The 17500-nt window shown below is 40.1% G+C and overlaps 1 protein-coding gene across 1 annotated transcript in view; it reads left to right on the top strand.

The window, feature by feature from the left end:
• Positions 1–11938, top strand: part of LOC143037715 (uncharacterized) — a 13897-nt gene extending 1959 nt beyond the window's left edge. The window contains exons 2-6 of the mRNA XM_076206257.1: positions 5108–5338; positions 8506–8531; positions 8777–9050; positions 9219–9322; positions 10356–11938. Coding sequence (XP_076062372.1) covers positions 5108–5338; positions 8506–8531; positions 8777–9050; positions 9219–9322; positions 10356–10598 — 878 coding nt within the window. The 3' untranslated portion in view covers positions 10599–11938. The remainder of the gene's footprint in view (positions 1–5107; positions 5339–8505; positions 8532–8776; positions 9051–9218; positions 9323–10355) is intronic.
• The last annotated feature ends 5562 nt before the right edge of the window (positions 11939–17500 follow it).

Genomic DNA, 17500 nt, shown 5'->3' on the forward strand with positions numbered 1-17500 from the left:
TACTTTGTAGCGTGAAATTTAATGAACCATGCCTTTGGTTCAACTCGCTGGCGGCAGGGTGCGAGCTACAGCCACATCGACCTCCGCCGCAAATAGCGACGCTTTAACCCGCTCGGCCAAATAGATTAAAACGCAAAGTGAATGGAAGTGAAAAATGGGCGGCGTTCCTATGATCAATACCCCTATTAACACGCCCATCCATTAACACGCCCACCCAATAACACGCCCACCCATTAACACGCCCACCCATTAACACGCCCACCCGATAACACGCCCACCCATTAACACGCCCACCCAATAACACGCCCACCCATTAACACGTCCACCCAATAACACGCCCACCCATTAACACGCCCACCCAATAACAAGCCCACCCATTAACACGCCCACCCAATAACACGCCCACACAATAACACGCCCACGCGATAACACGCCCATCCAATAACATGCCCACCCAATAACACGCCCACCCAATAACACGCCTACCCATTAACACGCCCACCCATTACCGTTTTCGTAAGTTCCTCCTTTGGTGCCGCATATGAACACGTAGCATATGAACACGTAGCATCAATTGTAGAATCCACACACACGCGTACACACACGTGCTTGGGGGCGGAGATTGTACAATTGAGTGTTCCTGGGGTATACTTTCTACACCAAACCAAACCTAACCTTCCCAAACCAAACCTAACTTTACCAAACCTAACCTAACCCAACCTTACCAGACCTAACCTAGCTTTACCAAACCTAACCTTACCAAACCTTACCAAACCTAACCTAACCTTCCCAAACCTAACCTAACCTAACCTTACCAAACCTAACCTAACCAAACCTAACCTTACCAGACCTAACCTAACTTTACCAAACCTAACCTAACCTAAACTTACCAAACCAAACCTAACCTTACCAAACCTAACCTAACCTTATCAAACCTAACCTAACCTAACCTAACCTTAGCCTAACCTTACCAAACTTAACCTAACCTAACCTTACCAAACCTAACCTAACCTTACCAAACCTAACCTAACCTAACCTAACCTAACCTTACCAAATCTTACCAAACCTAACCTAACCTAACCTTACCAAACCTAACCTAACCTAACCTTACCAAACCTTACCAAACCTAAACTAACCTTACCAAACCTAACCTTACCAAATCTAACCTAACCTTACAAAACCTAACCTAACCTTACCAAACCTAATCTAACCTAACCTTACCTAACCTAATCTAACCTAACCTCACCAAACCTAACCTAACCTAAACTTACCAAACCTATGTTGTTCAGTTGATCAGGCTAGGGGGGGGGCATTCTTTAATTGACCCAACACACAAACCGTGATGATAAGATCTACTTGGCCAAAAGAGATGTTCTCAATATGAACAAATAGTACATCACGAATCTGGTCACCGTGTTCCTTCAAGGCATATAGGTACCTTTTTCTCTGTACGATTATCGCTCAACGATGATCGTCCATGGTTCAACGATTATCGTCAAACGATTATTTAGAGCACTAATTCTTTGTTCCTGAATGGGGATGTTTTGCTTCGAGGTTGATCATTATTCTAACTGAGCCTAAAACCAAGGCATTGACCCAAATAGGACGATGCCATGATGTAGGATGATCGTCACCCACTATTGGCTGTGGTGGATAACGGTTTTATTTTAGTTGCGCACAACTACGCGATATAGCATTAGAAAATTAGATATCAATTTTGTAAATTATAATACATGAACGTAATATCCGATTTTCTTGGCGGAAAATATATATATATATATACCTTGCTACAAGCAAATATACTAACGAACGAAATCGGGAGGCAAATCATAGCAAAGCATCTTAACTCTGTTACCGGCAAAGGGTATCACCCTTGCTTTCCGTAACCCCTTCCCTACTGAGTGGTACTTGTCCTTTTAATCATGCTGTCGCCAGGCTATTCTATTATCCCTAAAGGCACGATAACATGTGAATAGAAAAGACTGCAGGAGACCATAAGGTTTTCACTGGGCAGTTCCATGTTCATTACCACCCGTCATCCCCATCCATAAAGTTCTCGTATTCTCTTTAGACAGCCAATAGTTTCGACGCCAACGCGTGTGATTCACCATGGTCTTGGATCACGTGTTGGACTCGTGACTGACAGTTTTCAATATCCCGGATGAGAGCCCAGAGCTCATATATGACCGATGTATGGGTAATGCTGTGATCTTACACGCGCATACACACCCAACTCCACATCCACGAGAGTTGGAGTAACAACCCGCAGGGAAGCGATACTTAAATTATTTGAGCCCTGGGCGGGATTCGATCCCGGACCGTCGTAGTGGCAGGCGGGAACTGTAACCACCGCGCCACGAGTCGCGTGTGTGAGTACGCGCTTGAATGCGAATGTAAGAGTCCTATGTACGGTTACGTACTCAGTATTTCGAAAGTCTTGGGTGTGAGTGGATTGTGTGGGTGTTAATTTCAATGTTGGGTGGGCGTGGGTGGGTGGGCGTGGGTGGGTGTGGGTGGGCGTGGGTGGGTGTGGGTGGGTGGGTATGGCTGGGCGTGGGTGTGGGTGGATGGTCGTGGGTGGATGTGGATGGGCGTGGGCGTGGGTGGATGTGGGTGGGCGTGGGTGTGTGGGTGTGTGGGTGTGGGCGTGGGTGGGTTGTTTGTTTCTTGTCTTTTGTCAATCTTTCTCCCTGTGCATACAAATACAAGGAAAGTGAGAAACTTACCCCAGGAGACGCTGAATAACTGCGGCCGAAGCAGTCACCTTTGCCCTATGCCCCTTGACTGCTGGGGGCAGGTAACAGTCACGGGTGGGAATCAGAGAGGAGTGTGGGATACGAACCCGAGACCAGCATATTTACGATGACGTCACTGGGGCACAATGCAGTCTACATCAAACTCCCATTTCCAGTCGTAACGATCATTTTTATGTATCCACAGGTGGTGCATCTTCATCTAACGCTATTCATAGTCTTTAAAAAAAAAAAAAAAAAAAAAAAAAAATTCTTGGATTATATTTTTCAACCACGCTTCGTAATTACATTACCCTGAATCAACTTTCCAGACCAGTAAATTAGAATGAGTATTCGGAGGATTTGGCATAAAGCATTTGATTTATGTGTTGCTAGTGGGAGGAATTGTGTATTTTATGATTTTGAACAATTGATGTATGGGTTCTGCCGTTGCCAAGCAGTATTTCAAACTCGCTTCGTTTGGCTTGCAAAGTGTAACTTACTATCTCCGAATTTATTTCTTTTTCAATATATAAATCAGAGGAACCAATAGCAAGGCTGATTTATCATCTTACCAGAAACGCATTTGATAATGAGACAGCTTAACGTCGCGAATTCCCTCCTCCTCTTCCATCAGGAGGCAAGGACGGTGCCCCTTACAGAGGACACTGTAGCGTGGAATTTTATGAACCATGCCCTTGGTCCAACTCGCTCGCGGCAGGGTTCGAACCGCCGTCATCTCGACTTCCGCCACAAGTAGCGGCGCTCTAAACTGCTCGGCCAGAGAGTATCCGACGTATTTACAAATAGTTATTCTATCAGACCTGGAATGATGTTGTAAAGTCATGCAGTTTCCAATGAAACGCACACACAGACACATGTACGCGCGCGCACACACGCACACACACACACACACACACACACACACACACACACACACACACACACACACACACACACACACACACACACACACACACACACACACACACACACACACACACACACACACACACACACACACACACACACACACACACACACACACACATACTCACACACACAGATACACACACGCGCACACACACGCACACACACAGACACACACACGCACACACACACACACACACATACGCACACACAAACACACACACACACATACGCACACACGCACACACACACACACACACACACACACACACACACACACACACACACACACACACACACACACACACACACACACACGCACATGCACATGCACGCACGCACACACCCGGCTGCCACTACGATGTCCGGGTTCGAATCCCGGCCGGGGCTTAAATAATTTCATTATCGCTGCACTGCGGGTTGTTACTCCAACTCTCGTGGGCGGGGAGTCGTGTGTGTGTGTGTGTGTGTGTGTGTGTGTGTGTGTAAGGTCACAGAATTACCCATAGATCGGTCATATATGAAATCTGAGCTCTCTCCCGGATCACGAGTCCAGCACGTGATCCAAAGACCATGGTGAATCACACACACACACACATACACACACACACACACACACACACACACGCACACACACACACACACACACGCACACACACACACACACACGCACGCACGCACGCACACACACACACACACACACACGCACACACACACACACACACACACACACACACACACACACACACACACACACACACACACACACACACACACACACACACACACACACACATACCAGACTCGGAAATATGTCATTCATTCCCGACCTTTCGAACTCTGTCCGCGGTTCGTCTTCGGGGATTATAACGAAAGATTATTCGATCATGACTTGTATCGGCAACATTTGTATATACAAGTCACCGTATCCCTTAGGTCAGTGTTTCTGAACCGTTCAAGCTTTGTAGACCACTTAGGTTGACTCGTACATTCAGGAGACCCCTTGAGACGGGATTAGATAGGGTATAGTTATTCCACAATTGTGTGTAAGAATTTTTAATTAAAGGTTTTCTTTTCACAGGAGTTGGTGTTTATCATCATTTTGTTTTCGTTGTACAAACATTGAGTAATCATGAATTATAAAAGAAGTGAGCCATGACAGGATTAAATGTAACATGTAGAGTTCTCCATCCTGCGGACCCGTGGTTGAGAAACATGACCTTAGAGTACTGATACTATACATCGCGTCCTCTAAGTATCAAAACCACAACTTTGGTTCTAAAGTCATTCGAACACCTCCTTCACTGAAAGATATGTGTCTTTAAATCTACTTAATAGTCTACACCTCCTTCAAGAAAAGATATGTTCCTTTAAAGCTACTTAATAATCTCAGCGTTAGAACAGACTTCCCCGTTTCTGAGTAAAAAGCTTCAAACGCATTGCAGACCTCGTGACTGAGCCTCCGAAGCTGGAACACTTCCTGCTGGCGAAATCCATGTCCAGCATGACGTGCCCCATTAACAAAGCGGCTTCTACGTCCTTGATCTTGGCACTTCTGAAGGCGGAGAACCCGAATCTGGAGAGCCGTTTGGACAAACACACCTCGCCCCACTCAGTGGCGACGGCCTTCCGTCCAAAGGTGAACCTCAAGTTTGATGTTGGTCGCGAGGGACATTGTCAGTATATACAAAGAGTCCTCCTTATACAGTAATTCTTTCTCCGGTAAATTCACATACATACATATACCAAGGCTTTTTCCCCCTTACAAGGGAGGTAGCCAAAAAGAAAAAGGCTACCTCCCTTGTAAGGGGGGAAAAAGCCTTGGTATATGTATGTATGTATGTGAATTTACCGGATAAAGAATTACTGTATAAGGAGGACTCACTGTACTTGCTTCACTTGGTAAACTATTCATGTCTTTACCTTTCATAAGGATTTTATCATACATATATGTATATACATACATACATACGTATATATATATATATAAATATATATATATATACATATATACTGTTTATATATATGCATATATATATACATATATATACATAAACACAGAGGTGAGATTTTAATAAGTTTTATTATACTAACCTTTCAGATTTAACTGACAAAAAATGATGGTCTTTTGTCAACCTCAGCCAATACTTGGTAATACCTGTCCTATCCTGACCTGACCTAACCTTATCTAGAGAAATGCATTGGGTACGTGAAGACTTATGCACATTAGCAGACATGCAAGTGATGTAACTGTCGCTGCATAAGGAGTTGGCTTGCGTGGGAATGATACAAAGTCTATGCATGCTAATCGACAAAAAATGTAGATGAGACGAAGCAGACTCCATCGAGGCTGTTACGGCGGGCCCGGAGACATTTCCATCCCAAACTTCTCCCAGTCTTTGCATAATATTTGGATCTGTTCCCGAAATGGATCCTCCCTGCTCTTTCTAGGTCAGAATTACTCTGTTTTTTTTCCTCTGGTCGTTCTTTTTTTAAGAATGTTCTAACATTTATTTGCGATAAAAAGCCGTTCGCTGGACTCAGAACCATTTGCAATGTCGTCAACGTAAGTGGAACAGAATTCTTTCCCAGTAGGTCCTTTCCCCGATTTCTGAACAGGAGCACTAACCGAGCCTAACCTATCATAACCTCACCTAACCTAACCTAACCTAACTTGACCGGACCTTACACATCCCAGTGCAACCCAACCTACCCCAACCTAACTCAACCTAACCTAACCTAACCTTACCTAACCTGACTTCATCCAAGCTCAATTGGGATATTAATAAAAGATATGTATTCATACATACACTTATGCAAAGTAGACCACTTGGAAAAAAGAAACTAACGAAGCAGAGCGCTTTCGTATATTACATCCAGTGCAAAAAGTACTTTTTGCACTGGATGTAATACACGAAAGCGCTCTGCTTCATTAGTTTCTTTTTTCCAAGTGGTCTACTTCGCATAAATGAACACACGTACCTGTGTTCTTATTAGCGTATACACTTATATATTTCAAACAATCAATTCTGGCCGTCGCGAGACTGAACGCAGGTCCCTCTGAACGTGAGTCCTACACTTCAAAATCTTGGCTACAGCCGGGCCTGATTGTTTTAATTAGATCGCTGTTACTAGCGATTTGTTCCACTTCTGTATTAATTATTTTGTTAATCAATTTATGTACTTCTTTATTTATCAATCTGTTTACTTTCAGTCTGAGTTGGAATTTTCGTTCGCCCGGAAGTACTTCTTCAAGTTCCTTCTTGTGAGGAATCCCTTCGAAAGGCTCCTTTCAGCCTACAAAGATAAGGTCAGTCTTGTTTGTCATGGCCATAAGAAGGCCTGATTTTATGCATGTGGGCAGATAGGGATGACCCTTCATCCAAGCGGAGCTAAGAGGAGAGGGAAACAAGGGTGATGGAGGGGAGTAGAATGGGTGGGAGTGGATTGCTTGCCTTGGCTGGTTACCTCCCTTATAAGGGGGAAAAAGCTCTTGGTATATAGATGTATGTATGTATGTATGTATGTATGTATGTATGTATGTATGTATGTATGTATGTATGTATGCATGTATGCATGCATGTATGTATGTATGTATGTATGTATGTATGTATGTATGTATGTATGTATGTATGTATGCATGTATGTATGTATGTATGTATGTATGTATGTATGTATGTATGTATGTATGTATGTATGTATGTATGTATGCATGTATGTATGTATGTATGCATGTATGTATGAATGTATGCATGTATGCATGTATGTATGTTTGTATGTATGTATGTATGTATGTATGCATGTATGTATTTATGTATGTACTGTATGTATGTATGTATGTATGTATGTATGTATGTATGTATGTATGTATGTATGTATGTATGTATGAATGTATGAATTAATGTATGTATGTATGTATGTATGTATGTATGTATCTATGTATGTATGTATGTATGTATGCATGCATGTATGTATGTATGTATGTATGTATTTATGTATGTATGTATGTATGTATGTGTGTATGCATGTATGTATGAATGTATGCATGTATGCATGTATGTATGTATGTATGTATGTATGCATGCATGTATGTATGTATGTATGTATGTATGTATGTATGTATGTATGTATGTATGTATGTATGTATGCATGTATGTATGTATGTATGTATGTATGTATGTATGTATGTATGTATGTATGTATGTATGTATGTATGTATGTATGTATGTATGTATGTATGCATGTATGTATTTATGTATGTATGAATGTATGTATGTATGTATGTATGTATGTATGTATGTATGTATGTATGTATGTATGTATGAATGTATGAATGAATGTATGTATGTATGTATGTATGTATGTATGTATGTATGTATGCATGCATGTATGTATGTATGAATGCATGTATGCATGTATGCATGTATGCTTGCATGTATGTATGTATTTATGTATGTATGTATGTATGTATGTATGTATGTATGTATGTATGTATGTATGTATGTATGTATGTATGTATGTATGTATGTATGTATGTATGTATGTATGTATGTATATATGTATGTATGTATGTTTGTATGTGTGTGTGTATGTATGTATGCATGTTCGTCCCTATACACCCACTCACACACACATATACAGTTGTGTACGTCCACACACGCACATGTCTGAACAATGTCAAGAAACGCAGCTTCCCATACCGATGCGTTAACTTCTGGAATGGGCTAGAAGCTAGATCCTTTGGGGGTTTCAAAGCGAGGTGTAACAGTTGTAGAATAAGAGACAGGGCCTCACGAGTATAAACCCTTCCACGTTTATCAAAATTAGGTGAATACTATTGCAGGTCATGGGATGAAAGTGAAGGAAGCTGTACTTTAAGTGTTGAGAAATGGTTAACACAAAAGATGCATAGCTGAAATAACTTAAATGATATCGTCCCAGCTACTGAAAATCGAATGATAAAAACTAGGTATGATAGGTGTAGGAAAACTCTACGTAATGTACAAGTGTTACATCTTTCCTGTACAATGCAACCAGGTAAATATACACGGGCAAATTAATTTTTATACATGAATATTTCGGCTTAATGTAGACGTTTTCCATAATTCTTGCAGGTTGTTAAAGCTCAAGATAACTCTTTGTTAGCGTTCAGGATTGACATCTCAGAATGCATGAAGCAGCTTCGACAAGAGGATATTACAAATGCATTGCTATCAAGTCCCCGTACGGAGACATTGGAACAACGTGAATATAGATTGGCTCTCGTTAGAGAAAACCAAAGAAATAGAGAAAACGCAATCAGGAAGGGGAGACCTTACGATAGGGATGCTGTGAGCATACCTTCCTTTAATGATTTTCTTCGATATGTTCTTTACTGTGATACACATTGTAAGTATTTTTTTTGTCTTAGTTTACTTGTAGATTAATGTATTATTATTTTCATGAGAATGTTAGGTGTTGTATTGAATTTTATATACTGTACTTGCTTACATATGCCTCTCTCTTCTTTCAAGTTTTTTTTCATACATACGTACGTTGTTGTTGTTTTTTCTCTAGCAAGCTTTTCATCGCATTGGATGCCTTATTGGTTCTGGTGTTCCCCGTGTCAGATTAATTACAGCATTATTGCTAAGCTAGAGACAGCTGCAGATGACTTTAAGGTAAGACATTCCGAAGTCAGCACTTTGCTTGCCTTTTGAAAACAAAGAAAACTTGTAAATCACAACTTACTTATTTAGTGAAGTTCCGAGGTCGATCCTCACATTCGTAGTGGACGACCGCTGCTGCCAGTTCTGTTGTCCCTCCTCGCGAGGGCCAGTTGGTCTGAAATTTAGTTTGGAGAAAAAAAAAAAAAAAACTACCGATGGCGGTGTAGCCTGGAACTGGAGGCTTGTCTGGTACCTTCTGCAGAAACCTGTCCAGTGTATGTTTGAAGCTATCCACCGAGTATTTGGTTTTCTCTCTCACCTCTTTTGGGAGGGTGTTGAAAAATTTTGGACCCTCATGGCCTAAGCTGGTTGCCAGTAGGGTCTTAATCCTTTCTGGGGCTCTTGATGGGATTTGAGTAAGATTTGAGTAAGCGAAACTATATATTTCGATTGCTAACTGCAATCCTCTTCAGAAGTACAAAGTGGAAGGAGGATACTGCCTTAAATAGCAACCTCTTGCAAAGGGAAGGCAACTTGGAAAAAGAATAAATGTCACTACCCCTACCCTTATGTGACCTGAGAATGACATGAGGTCGGGTCAGTGGGAGGGGGAGGAAACTTGTTGACAATTTGTTCGGTGATGAATAATCCTGATACTATATCTGAGCTCCATTGACCTTTTGAAATATTCATCGTGGGCAAATACCCAATTAATGTGGATTCAACCAATTTCCTTCTGAATCCACAGCCTGATTCATAAATCAGTTCGGATTTTTCCCAGTCCATACGGTGATTAAATCTATTTACGTGTTGGAACACGGCTGAGCTTTCTTGACCACACTTTATCGAGTTTTTGTGTATTTGTATTATTGCATTTAAATCTTTGGACCCAACACCGTAATTTACATATTTTCGTTTGGTTGACATCAGGAGCACAGTCAGAACATTTTCTACCAAGTCTGCTCCTCAGATGACAGGTTCGAAACTTAACCATGAAGTTTCTTTTCTTTTTCAAACCAACAATTCCCCTTTCGTCTTTCCTCAGTACCTATGGTATCGTCTGGGACTGCTTACCAAACAACAAGTTCCTTGGCAGAACAGTTCGGCAGACAAGGAGGAGTCTTCTAGGCTGAAGAACCTGGCCAAGTACTACTCCACCCTGGACCCCGACGTCATCCACGCCGTCTACCAGAAGTACGAGCTTGACTTCGAGCTCTTCGAGTATGACATCAGAGAGGTCCTCAGGATTGGCGGACACTGCTCGTGGAGGGGGGAGACTCTTTGTTGAAAGGGTCACCTTCCCCTCCGTTGCCGAAGTTGAGGTAAAGAAGATGAACGAAAATAGCCTATCGACGGGTACCAGAGGAAAAAATCAATTAACAACATAAGAATGGAGGAGATTGTAAGAGACCATAAAGCCTACACTAGGCAGTTCAATGTCCCTTACCACCTGTTATCCCTTTCCATAAAGTTATCTGATCTTCTCTTAAAGAGGAAGTTCACTGGCTGAGCGGGTTAGGGCGTCGTTACTTGAGGCGAAGGTCGAGGGGATGGCGGTTCGAATCCTGCCACCGGCGAAGTTGAACCAAGGACATGGCTCATTAAATTCCACGTTACAAACCCCTCTGTGAGGGGTACCGTCCTAGCCTTCCGGTAGGGGGGAGTTTGTGACGTTAAACAATCATCATCATATCTTAAAACAACCAATAGTTTCAGAGTTCACTTAATGGTTACTACGTCTATTCCATTCGTTAAGCACTCTATTGGTAAGCCAGTTCTTGCCTATTTCCTTGTTAAACCCTAATTTGTTAAATTGAAACCATTACTAAGAGTTCAGCCCTGCTGTCTTGGATATGTAAGGGTTTACTTAGTATCAGGCTATAGCTCATATAATGGGTCTAGCCAAGGATGAGAAGAAGTTCTGTCACTTATGAAATGCTGTTAAAGGTGAAAGTTAAGTTAGTTCACTGGTTGTGTTATGATTACTATAAGTCTGTTCGCTTCAAGGAGTCCGTTCAGAGTGTAGCATACGTCATGATGTACCACTAGCCATGTGCCAAATCAGCTTTAATACATGTCTCTCCCTCTCTCTTTTATTTCCAATCTATGTGTTATTTGATTTTTTCTATATTCTATATTTAGTAAAGGAAAATGTGTAGTACAATGGGTATCAATTATTAGTATTGTAACAAAGGTTTGAATCAATTGTATGACACGTGGCAACATCGCTTTTTCCTTCCCATGCTGCCACGTCGAGGTGTCACAGGTGAAGCAGTTGGGATGGGGTGGGTAGGTTGACAACGATGATCTCATAATTGGTGGTCAAATTGGCAACGTCGCACTCAGGGGATGCCCACTTCTGCACCACCCTGAACGGACTCCTTGCGGCGCACGGATTTTTTTTTCTTTTTATATATTTATTTATTTATTTATTTATTTATTTTTTTTTTTATTTTTTTTTTTGCGCTCTATGCATTTGTGACCTTTTACAAATATTGCTCATGATTATTAGAGATATCACGTAGGGCATTTTCCATTATTTCTAGCGTGAGTTGTTTCCTTTCAATGCATTTAGTGTTTTAAACTACCATCGTGACTCAGAGCCAAGTATATCCATGGGTCATTCACCTGTTGTTTCCTAGAAACGTTTAATTTCTAGTTTCATAATGTTGGTGCTAATTAGTTATCTCACAAAGCGCTCTCTAAATGAGAAGAAACAAGACTTTCCAAATAAACTGTGATAACTTAACAAAGGTACAACTGAGGAGTTCTTTTAAAGAAAAGAGAGAGAGATAAAAAGAGATAAAAAGAGAAAGAGAGAGAGATATAAAAAGAGAAAGAGAGAGAGAGAGAGAGAGAGAGAGAGAGATAAAAAGAGAAAGAGGGAGAGAGAAAGAGAGAGAGAGAGAGAGAGAGAGAGAGAGAGAGAGAGAGAGAGAGAGAGAGAGAGAGAGAGAGAGAGAGAGAGAGAGAGAGAGAGATTGGGGAGCATGGTATCTGAGAAATGATGAGAGTAAAAAGAGGATGAAAGAGAGATAAAGAGGAGACCGTGTCAGGTATGCAATGTATATATATATATATATATATATATATATATATATATATATATATATATATATATATATATATTATATATATACATATATATATACATATATATGTACATATATATATATATATATATATATATATATATATATATATATATATATATATATATATATATATATATATATATACATTTCCCTGAAAAAAATCCAAGAGGTATGATATAAACAACTAGAACCATCTATGTCATTCTCTAATTTTCAGATGGGAAATATTTTGGTAAATATGAATAATAAATAAATAATAAAACTTCATTTGTTTTGTTTATCCTTTGAAAAATAAATGATTCATGGTAATTGCCTTTTGGTTGGTTTTGGCTTCTGTCAAATTAACGCTCGCTGTTCGTTCGATATATCGGAGGTTTACCGATTTTTTAAATATCATCATATTTCGTGTCATAATATTTCGCACTAAACCTCGAAGATTCTCTTGAGGGTTACTCTAAACCAGTGGTTCTTAACCTTGAGTATCTCAGATACCCCTCAGGTTTACTGCATTTTCCAAATATCATCATACTTCGTGTCATAATATCTCGCACTAAACCTCGTAGATTCCCTCGAGGGTTACCCTAAACCAGTTGTTCTTAATCTGGGGTACCTCAGGTAACCCCATGGGGGTACGAAATCTTAACCCTGGGGGTTACGAGACATTATAGCCAGTGCTATGGTTCTGTATATTTACCATTAGAAAGCATAATGTACATTCATTGTTTCTTACTAATTGACATTTTTAATTTGAAATAAAAAAAATACTTTTGTTTGGTAATTGAATGTATCTAATCATTTATCAGCAAGGTTTGTATTACTAATCCTTTTCATATGTTTGCATTGTATTTGTATTGGAATAGGAGTACGAGAATTTTTTTCTGGGATATCAAGAGGTACTAAGGACACTGAAAAAGGTTAAGAACCAATTATCTAAATTGAGACAAGAGCCTCATTGCTCTCCAATACTACTTTTTTTTTATTACAAGATGGAAATGAAAACACGACATGTCAGCTATACCTCTTTATTCATCTAAGTTCTTTTTCCGTACTCGCTGCATTCAGAAGCATCCCTCAAGCTCTTCAATGACTAAGGACCAAGCAGTTTTCTACAGTTGAACAAACCTGTAGATACAAATCCACGTTGCCATAGTAACAATAATGCTCACATGTATATATCAAATCCAGATGGCGTATGCAAGAATGAATTCTACAGAAACATCACAGGACGCAACTTGTGGATATAAATCGGTGTATGTAATATGAAATTTCTCTTCCAGTATTCATCAGAAAAAGGAAAACAAAACAAAAACAAGTCCAAGATCTTACCCCAAAAAAAATCATACAAAATCAAATCTTCTTGTCGAGTAAGCCCCGAGACATGTAATAATTTCCTCGATAGTTAATATTTCCAGGATGTATGCAAATGCTAAGCCTTTTACGTAAGCCCATATTATTCCTACTGCTACTACTACTACTACTACTTTAGAGGCTGTTAGGACATTTTCCTTTACGACAACATCCTGTTTCGATTAAAACAAAAATCTCTTCCGTTCAGCTTCATGACCCAAAGATTTCTTTCTTCTTCTTCTTCATCCTCTTCGTCTTTTCTTTCAAACTCTTATTCGCAGTAGATTGCGCGTGTGTAGGGGAGGAGCAGGGACATAACACTGGTCTTCTTCTTATTTCGTTTTTGTCTACGCATGAAACTTTTTTTACTACGAAAATAGATAAAAAGCTGAAAACAAATTTAATGGGGGACATTCCCAATGGCTCGTTTCGTTTTTTGTTCATTTTCTCGACATTTATACCCGTTCAGTAATTAGCTGCTCTACAATTATTATTATTATTATTAGTTGTGGACAGTCTTTGGTTCCCCCGTGCCCCCAGGCGAGTGTGAAATAGGGACCTGCCTCGACGACCTCTCACCCTCTCACCTGGTTTCATATTTACAAGCGTAGATGCAGTCAATCTCTATTTGGCGAAGAAAGACTCGTTTCTACTGAATGAAGTTGTCTGGATCTAACCAGGAAAAATATGTAAGTCGACCTGATCACCTCTCGCTATCTTACTCCCACGCAGTGGGAGGCGATAAACCCATGATAGTGCAAAGCCTTGTCAAGTGCTGTAAGCCGCTGGGTTTTATTAGTCGTCCGTGACTCGAACTCACGACCACTTATTCATTAGTTCAAAACGGTATCCACTGGGTTATTGCTCGGCCCATCGGGTTAAATAGGATAGTCATTACCCAGGAGAGGTTCATGGTCTTTTTGATGACTTTTTTTCATGTTGACGCTAGAAGACCTTACACGCCTTAGAGCAGCGTTTCTTAACCTGAGATGCTAGTACCCCCTCGGGGTGCTGAAATCAAACTTAAGAGGATGCTAAGAAGTGCTGAATGCATGGCAACACTTCACGTTCATTTATCCTTCTAGTAATCAGATGTTAACCAAAGTTAGGGGGTGCTAGACTGTCTAGACCTGACTATAGGGGTGCCAGGGTCAGAAAAGGTTAGGAAACGCTGTCTTAGAGGAACTTCTTGTTCTTAATGGGCCAACTTGCCTTGATGTCTGCGTGCACCTGGCGTTCTGCATGCTGGCATAGAACTCGCAATGGAAATTAACAGTAAATGTATGCTCTGGGCGCACAAGGATAACAACCGATTGTTCACACAAGAACTAAGTACCTAAGGGTCGAAACCCGCCTAATTAAGAGTTCCCTGCAAGTTCATTTGAGTCTCATAAAAAGGCCAGGAATTCTTGTATGTAGTCATGTTCATCTTCCGTAGGCTGGTTGACCTCTAATGACGAATACTGTACTTCAAAGGAGCAGGCTGGAATCGAAATTTTCCAGGAAATAATTAACCAATTACACATTCGCTCCGGAGGCAAGCGGAATTGTTATCGTCAAATGCCTTTAAGAGAACAAAATAGACAAAACACGTACATTGTTAAAATCACATTTGCCCTCTTAAAGTATTATTGCAATATTCAAAATATGAAAAAAGGTCCCACAGAACGCCAGACATTCTATGGTAAGAAATATAATTAAATCAAATAAAATGACTGCAGATATGCAAAGTATTTCCACGATACACGTGTATTCACAAGCACTGTAGTCAATCGACTCTAACTTGAGCCTTTTGGCGTGGCCCGGGGGGGGGAACCCCCTTTGCTCACACATCTAGCGATGAACAAGGCATGGCAATCTGTATCACTGTTCGTCTGTGTGTTATCTATTTATGGAATATGTATATGCATGTTCATAATATGACTGCATGGTGTAAGAAAGGACTTGGTATTTGAGGAAAAGACACTGAACTTGTTAAATTTCCATTTCACTTGTTAACGTGGCTCATGCAACGTTGCCACCCAAGAGATATGTAAATAAATGAATATATATATATATATATATATATATATATATATATATATATATACATATGTATAATTATATATATGTATACACATATATATATGTATATACATATATATATATATATAATTATATATATGTATATACATATATATATATATATATATATATATATATACATACATATCACAGGTGAGAAATGTAGTAACACATTTATAAATCACAACTAACACCACAGTCGGACGAAAGAAAGAGTTGCGTAAGCGGAACTATATATTTCGATTGCTACCTGCAATCCTCTTCAGTAGTACAAAGTGGCAGGGAGGAGGCTATCTTAAGTAGCAACCTCTTACAAAAGAAAGGGAACACGAGAAAATACAAAACATCACTGCCCCAGCCCTAGTTGACCTGAGGCTGACACGAGGTCGGGTCAGGGGGAGGGGGAGGAAGCTTGTTGACAATATTTTTGGTGATGAATAGTCCTGAAATGATGTCTGGGGTCCATTGACCCTTGGAAATATTCATCGTGGGCAGATAATCAATTAATGTTGATTCCACCATTTTCCTTCTGAACCCACACCCTGATTTGTAAATGAGATCAGATTTCTCCCAGTCCAACCGGTGATTAAATTTATCAACGTGTTGAAACACTGCTGAATTTATTTGGCCATATCTAATCGACCTTTTGTGTTCATTTTGGGCCCATTTAGGCCCATTATTTCCAACAGGGGTTCTTGTTCCAGCAAACTCTCTAAATGGCTTGCGGGTTTATTATCACCATTTGTGGGCAAATTTTCCAATTCCCATTTGAAACATTCAGAAGATTTCATCCAGAAAATAAAGGAGATTAATATAGTAGGCCGTCGCTTATTAAGTCTTGATATTATCTCATTATTTACGAACATTTGTGTTGATGATGTTTTGTCCTTTCTAGAAACTAAGCTACAACCATTCCAAGACAAATTCCCCCTTCCGGTTTCCAAAATCATTGCTCTTGTACGCACCTGCGTGTCATCTAATGTCTTTTCCTTTCAAAATCGGTTTTTCAGGCAAAAGTTTGGTTGTAGCATGGGTTCGAATCTTTCTCCTGTTCTGGCTAATCTTTACATGGAATACTTTGAGAGTGTTCTTCTTCCAACAATTAAACCCCCAGGTATGATTTGGTTAAGATACGTTGATGATATTTTCACTCTTTGGGATGAGAGTTGGGGTCCCTTTGATATTTTTCTAGATAAACTTAATAATTTAACAACCAACATCAAGTTCAAAGTGGAATGGGAAAAAGATGACAAAATCCCCTTTTTAGACATCTTAATCATGAAGAATGGGAATAAGCTTGCCTTTACTGTTTTTAGAAAGAACACTCATTCAGGTAGTTACCTCCATTTCTTCAGTCATCACCCAGATCACATTAAAAGGAGTGTAGCTTCGGGACTTTTTCTCCGAGCCTTTAGGATTTGTAGCCCCCAATTTTTAGAACACGAATTAACTTCCATCAAGTCCCAATTAACAAAATTAGCCTACCCTCATTGGTTTCTGGATAAAGCCCTTAGTCAAGCCAGAGCAAGTTTTTTCAAACACCCTTCCACTAAGTTAAAGAAAGAGAGACAAAATCCCCTAGTCATCCCCTTCTCAGAGTCCATCAGTCAATTGTCCAAGTTTCTTCCCAAAGAGAAAGTAAATTCAATTCATAACTACCCTAATACTATTAATAAAAAAGTTG

Source organism: Oratosquilla oratoria, chromosome 23, assembly GCF_046742065.1.
Source record: "Oratosquilla oratoria isolate Oo_2021 chromosome 23, ASM4674206v1, whole genome shotgun sequence".
NCBI lineage: Eukaryota > Metazoa > Arthropoda > Malacostraca > Stomatopoda > Squillidae > Oratosquilla > Oratosquilla oratoria.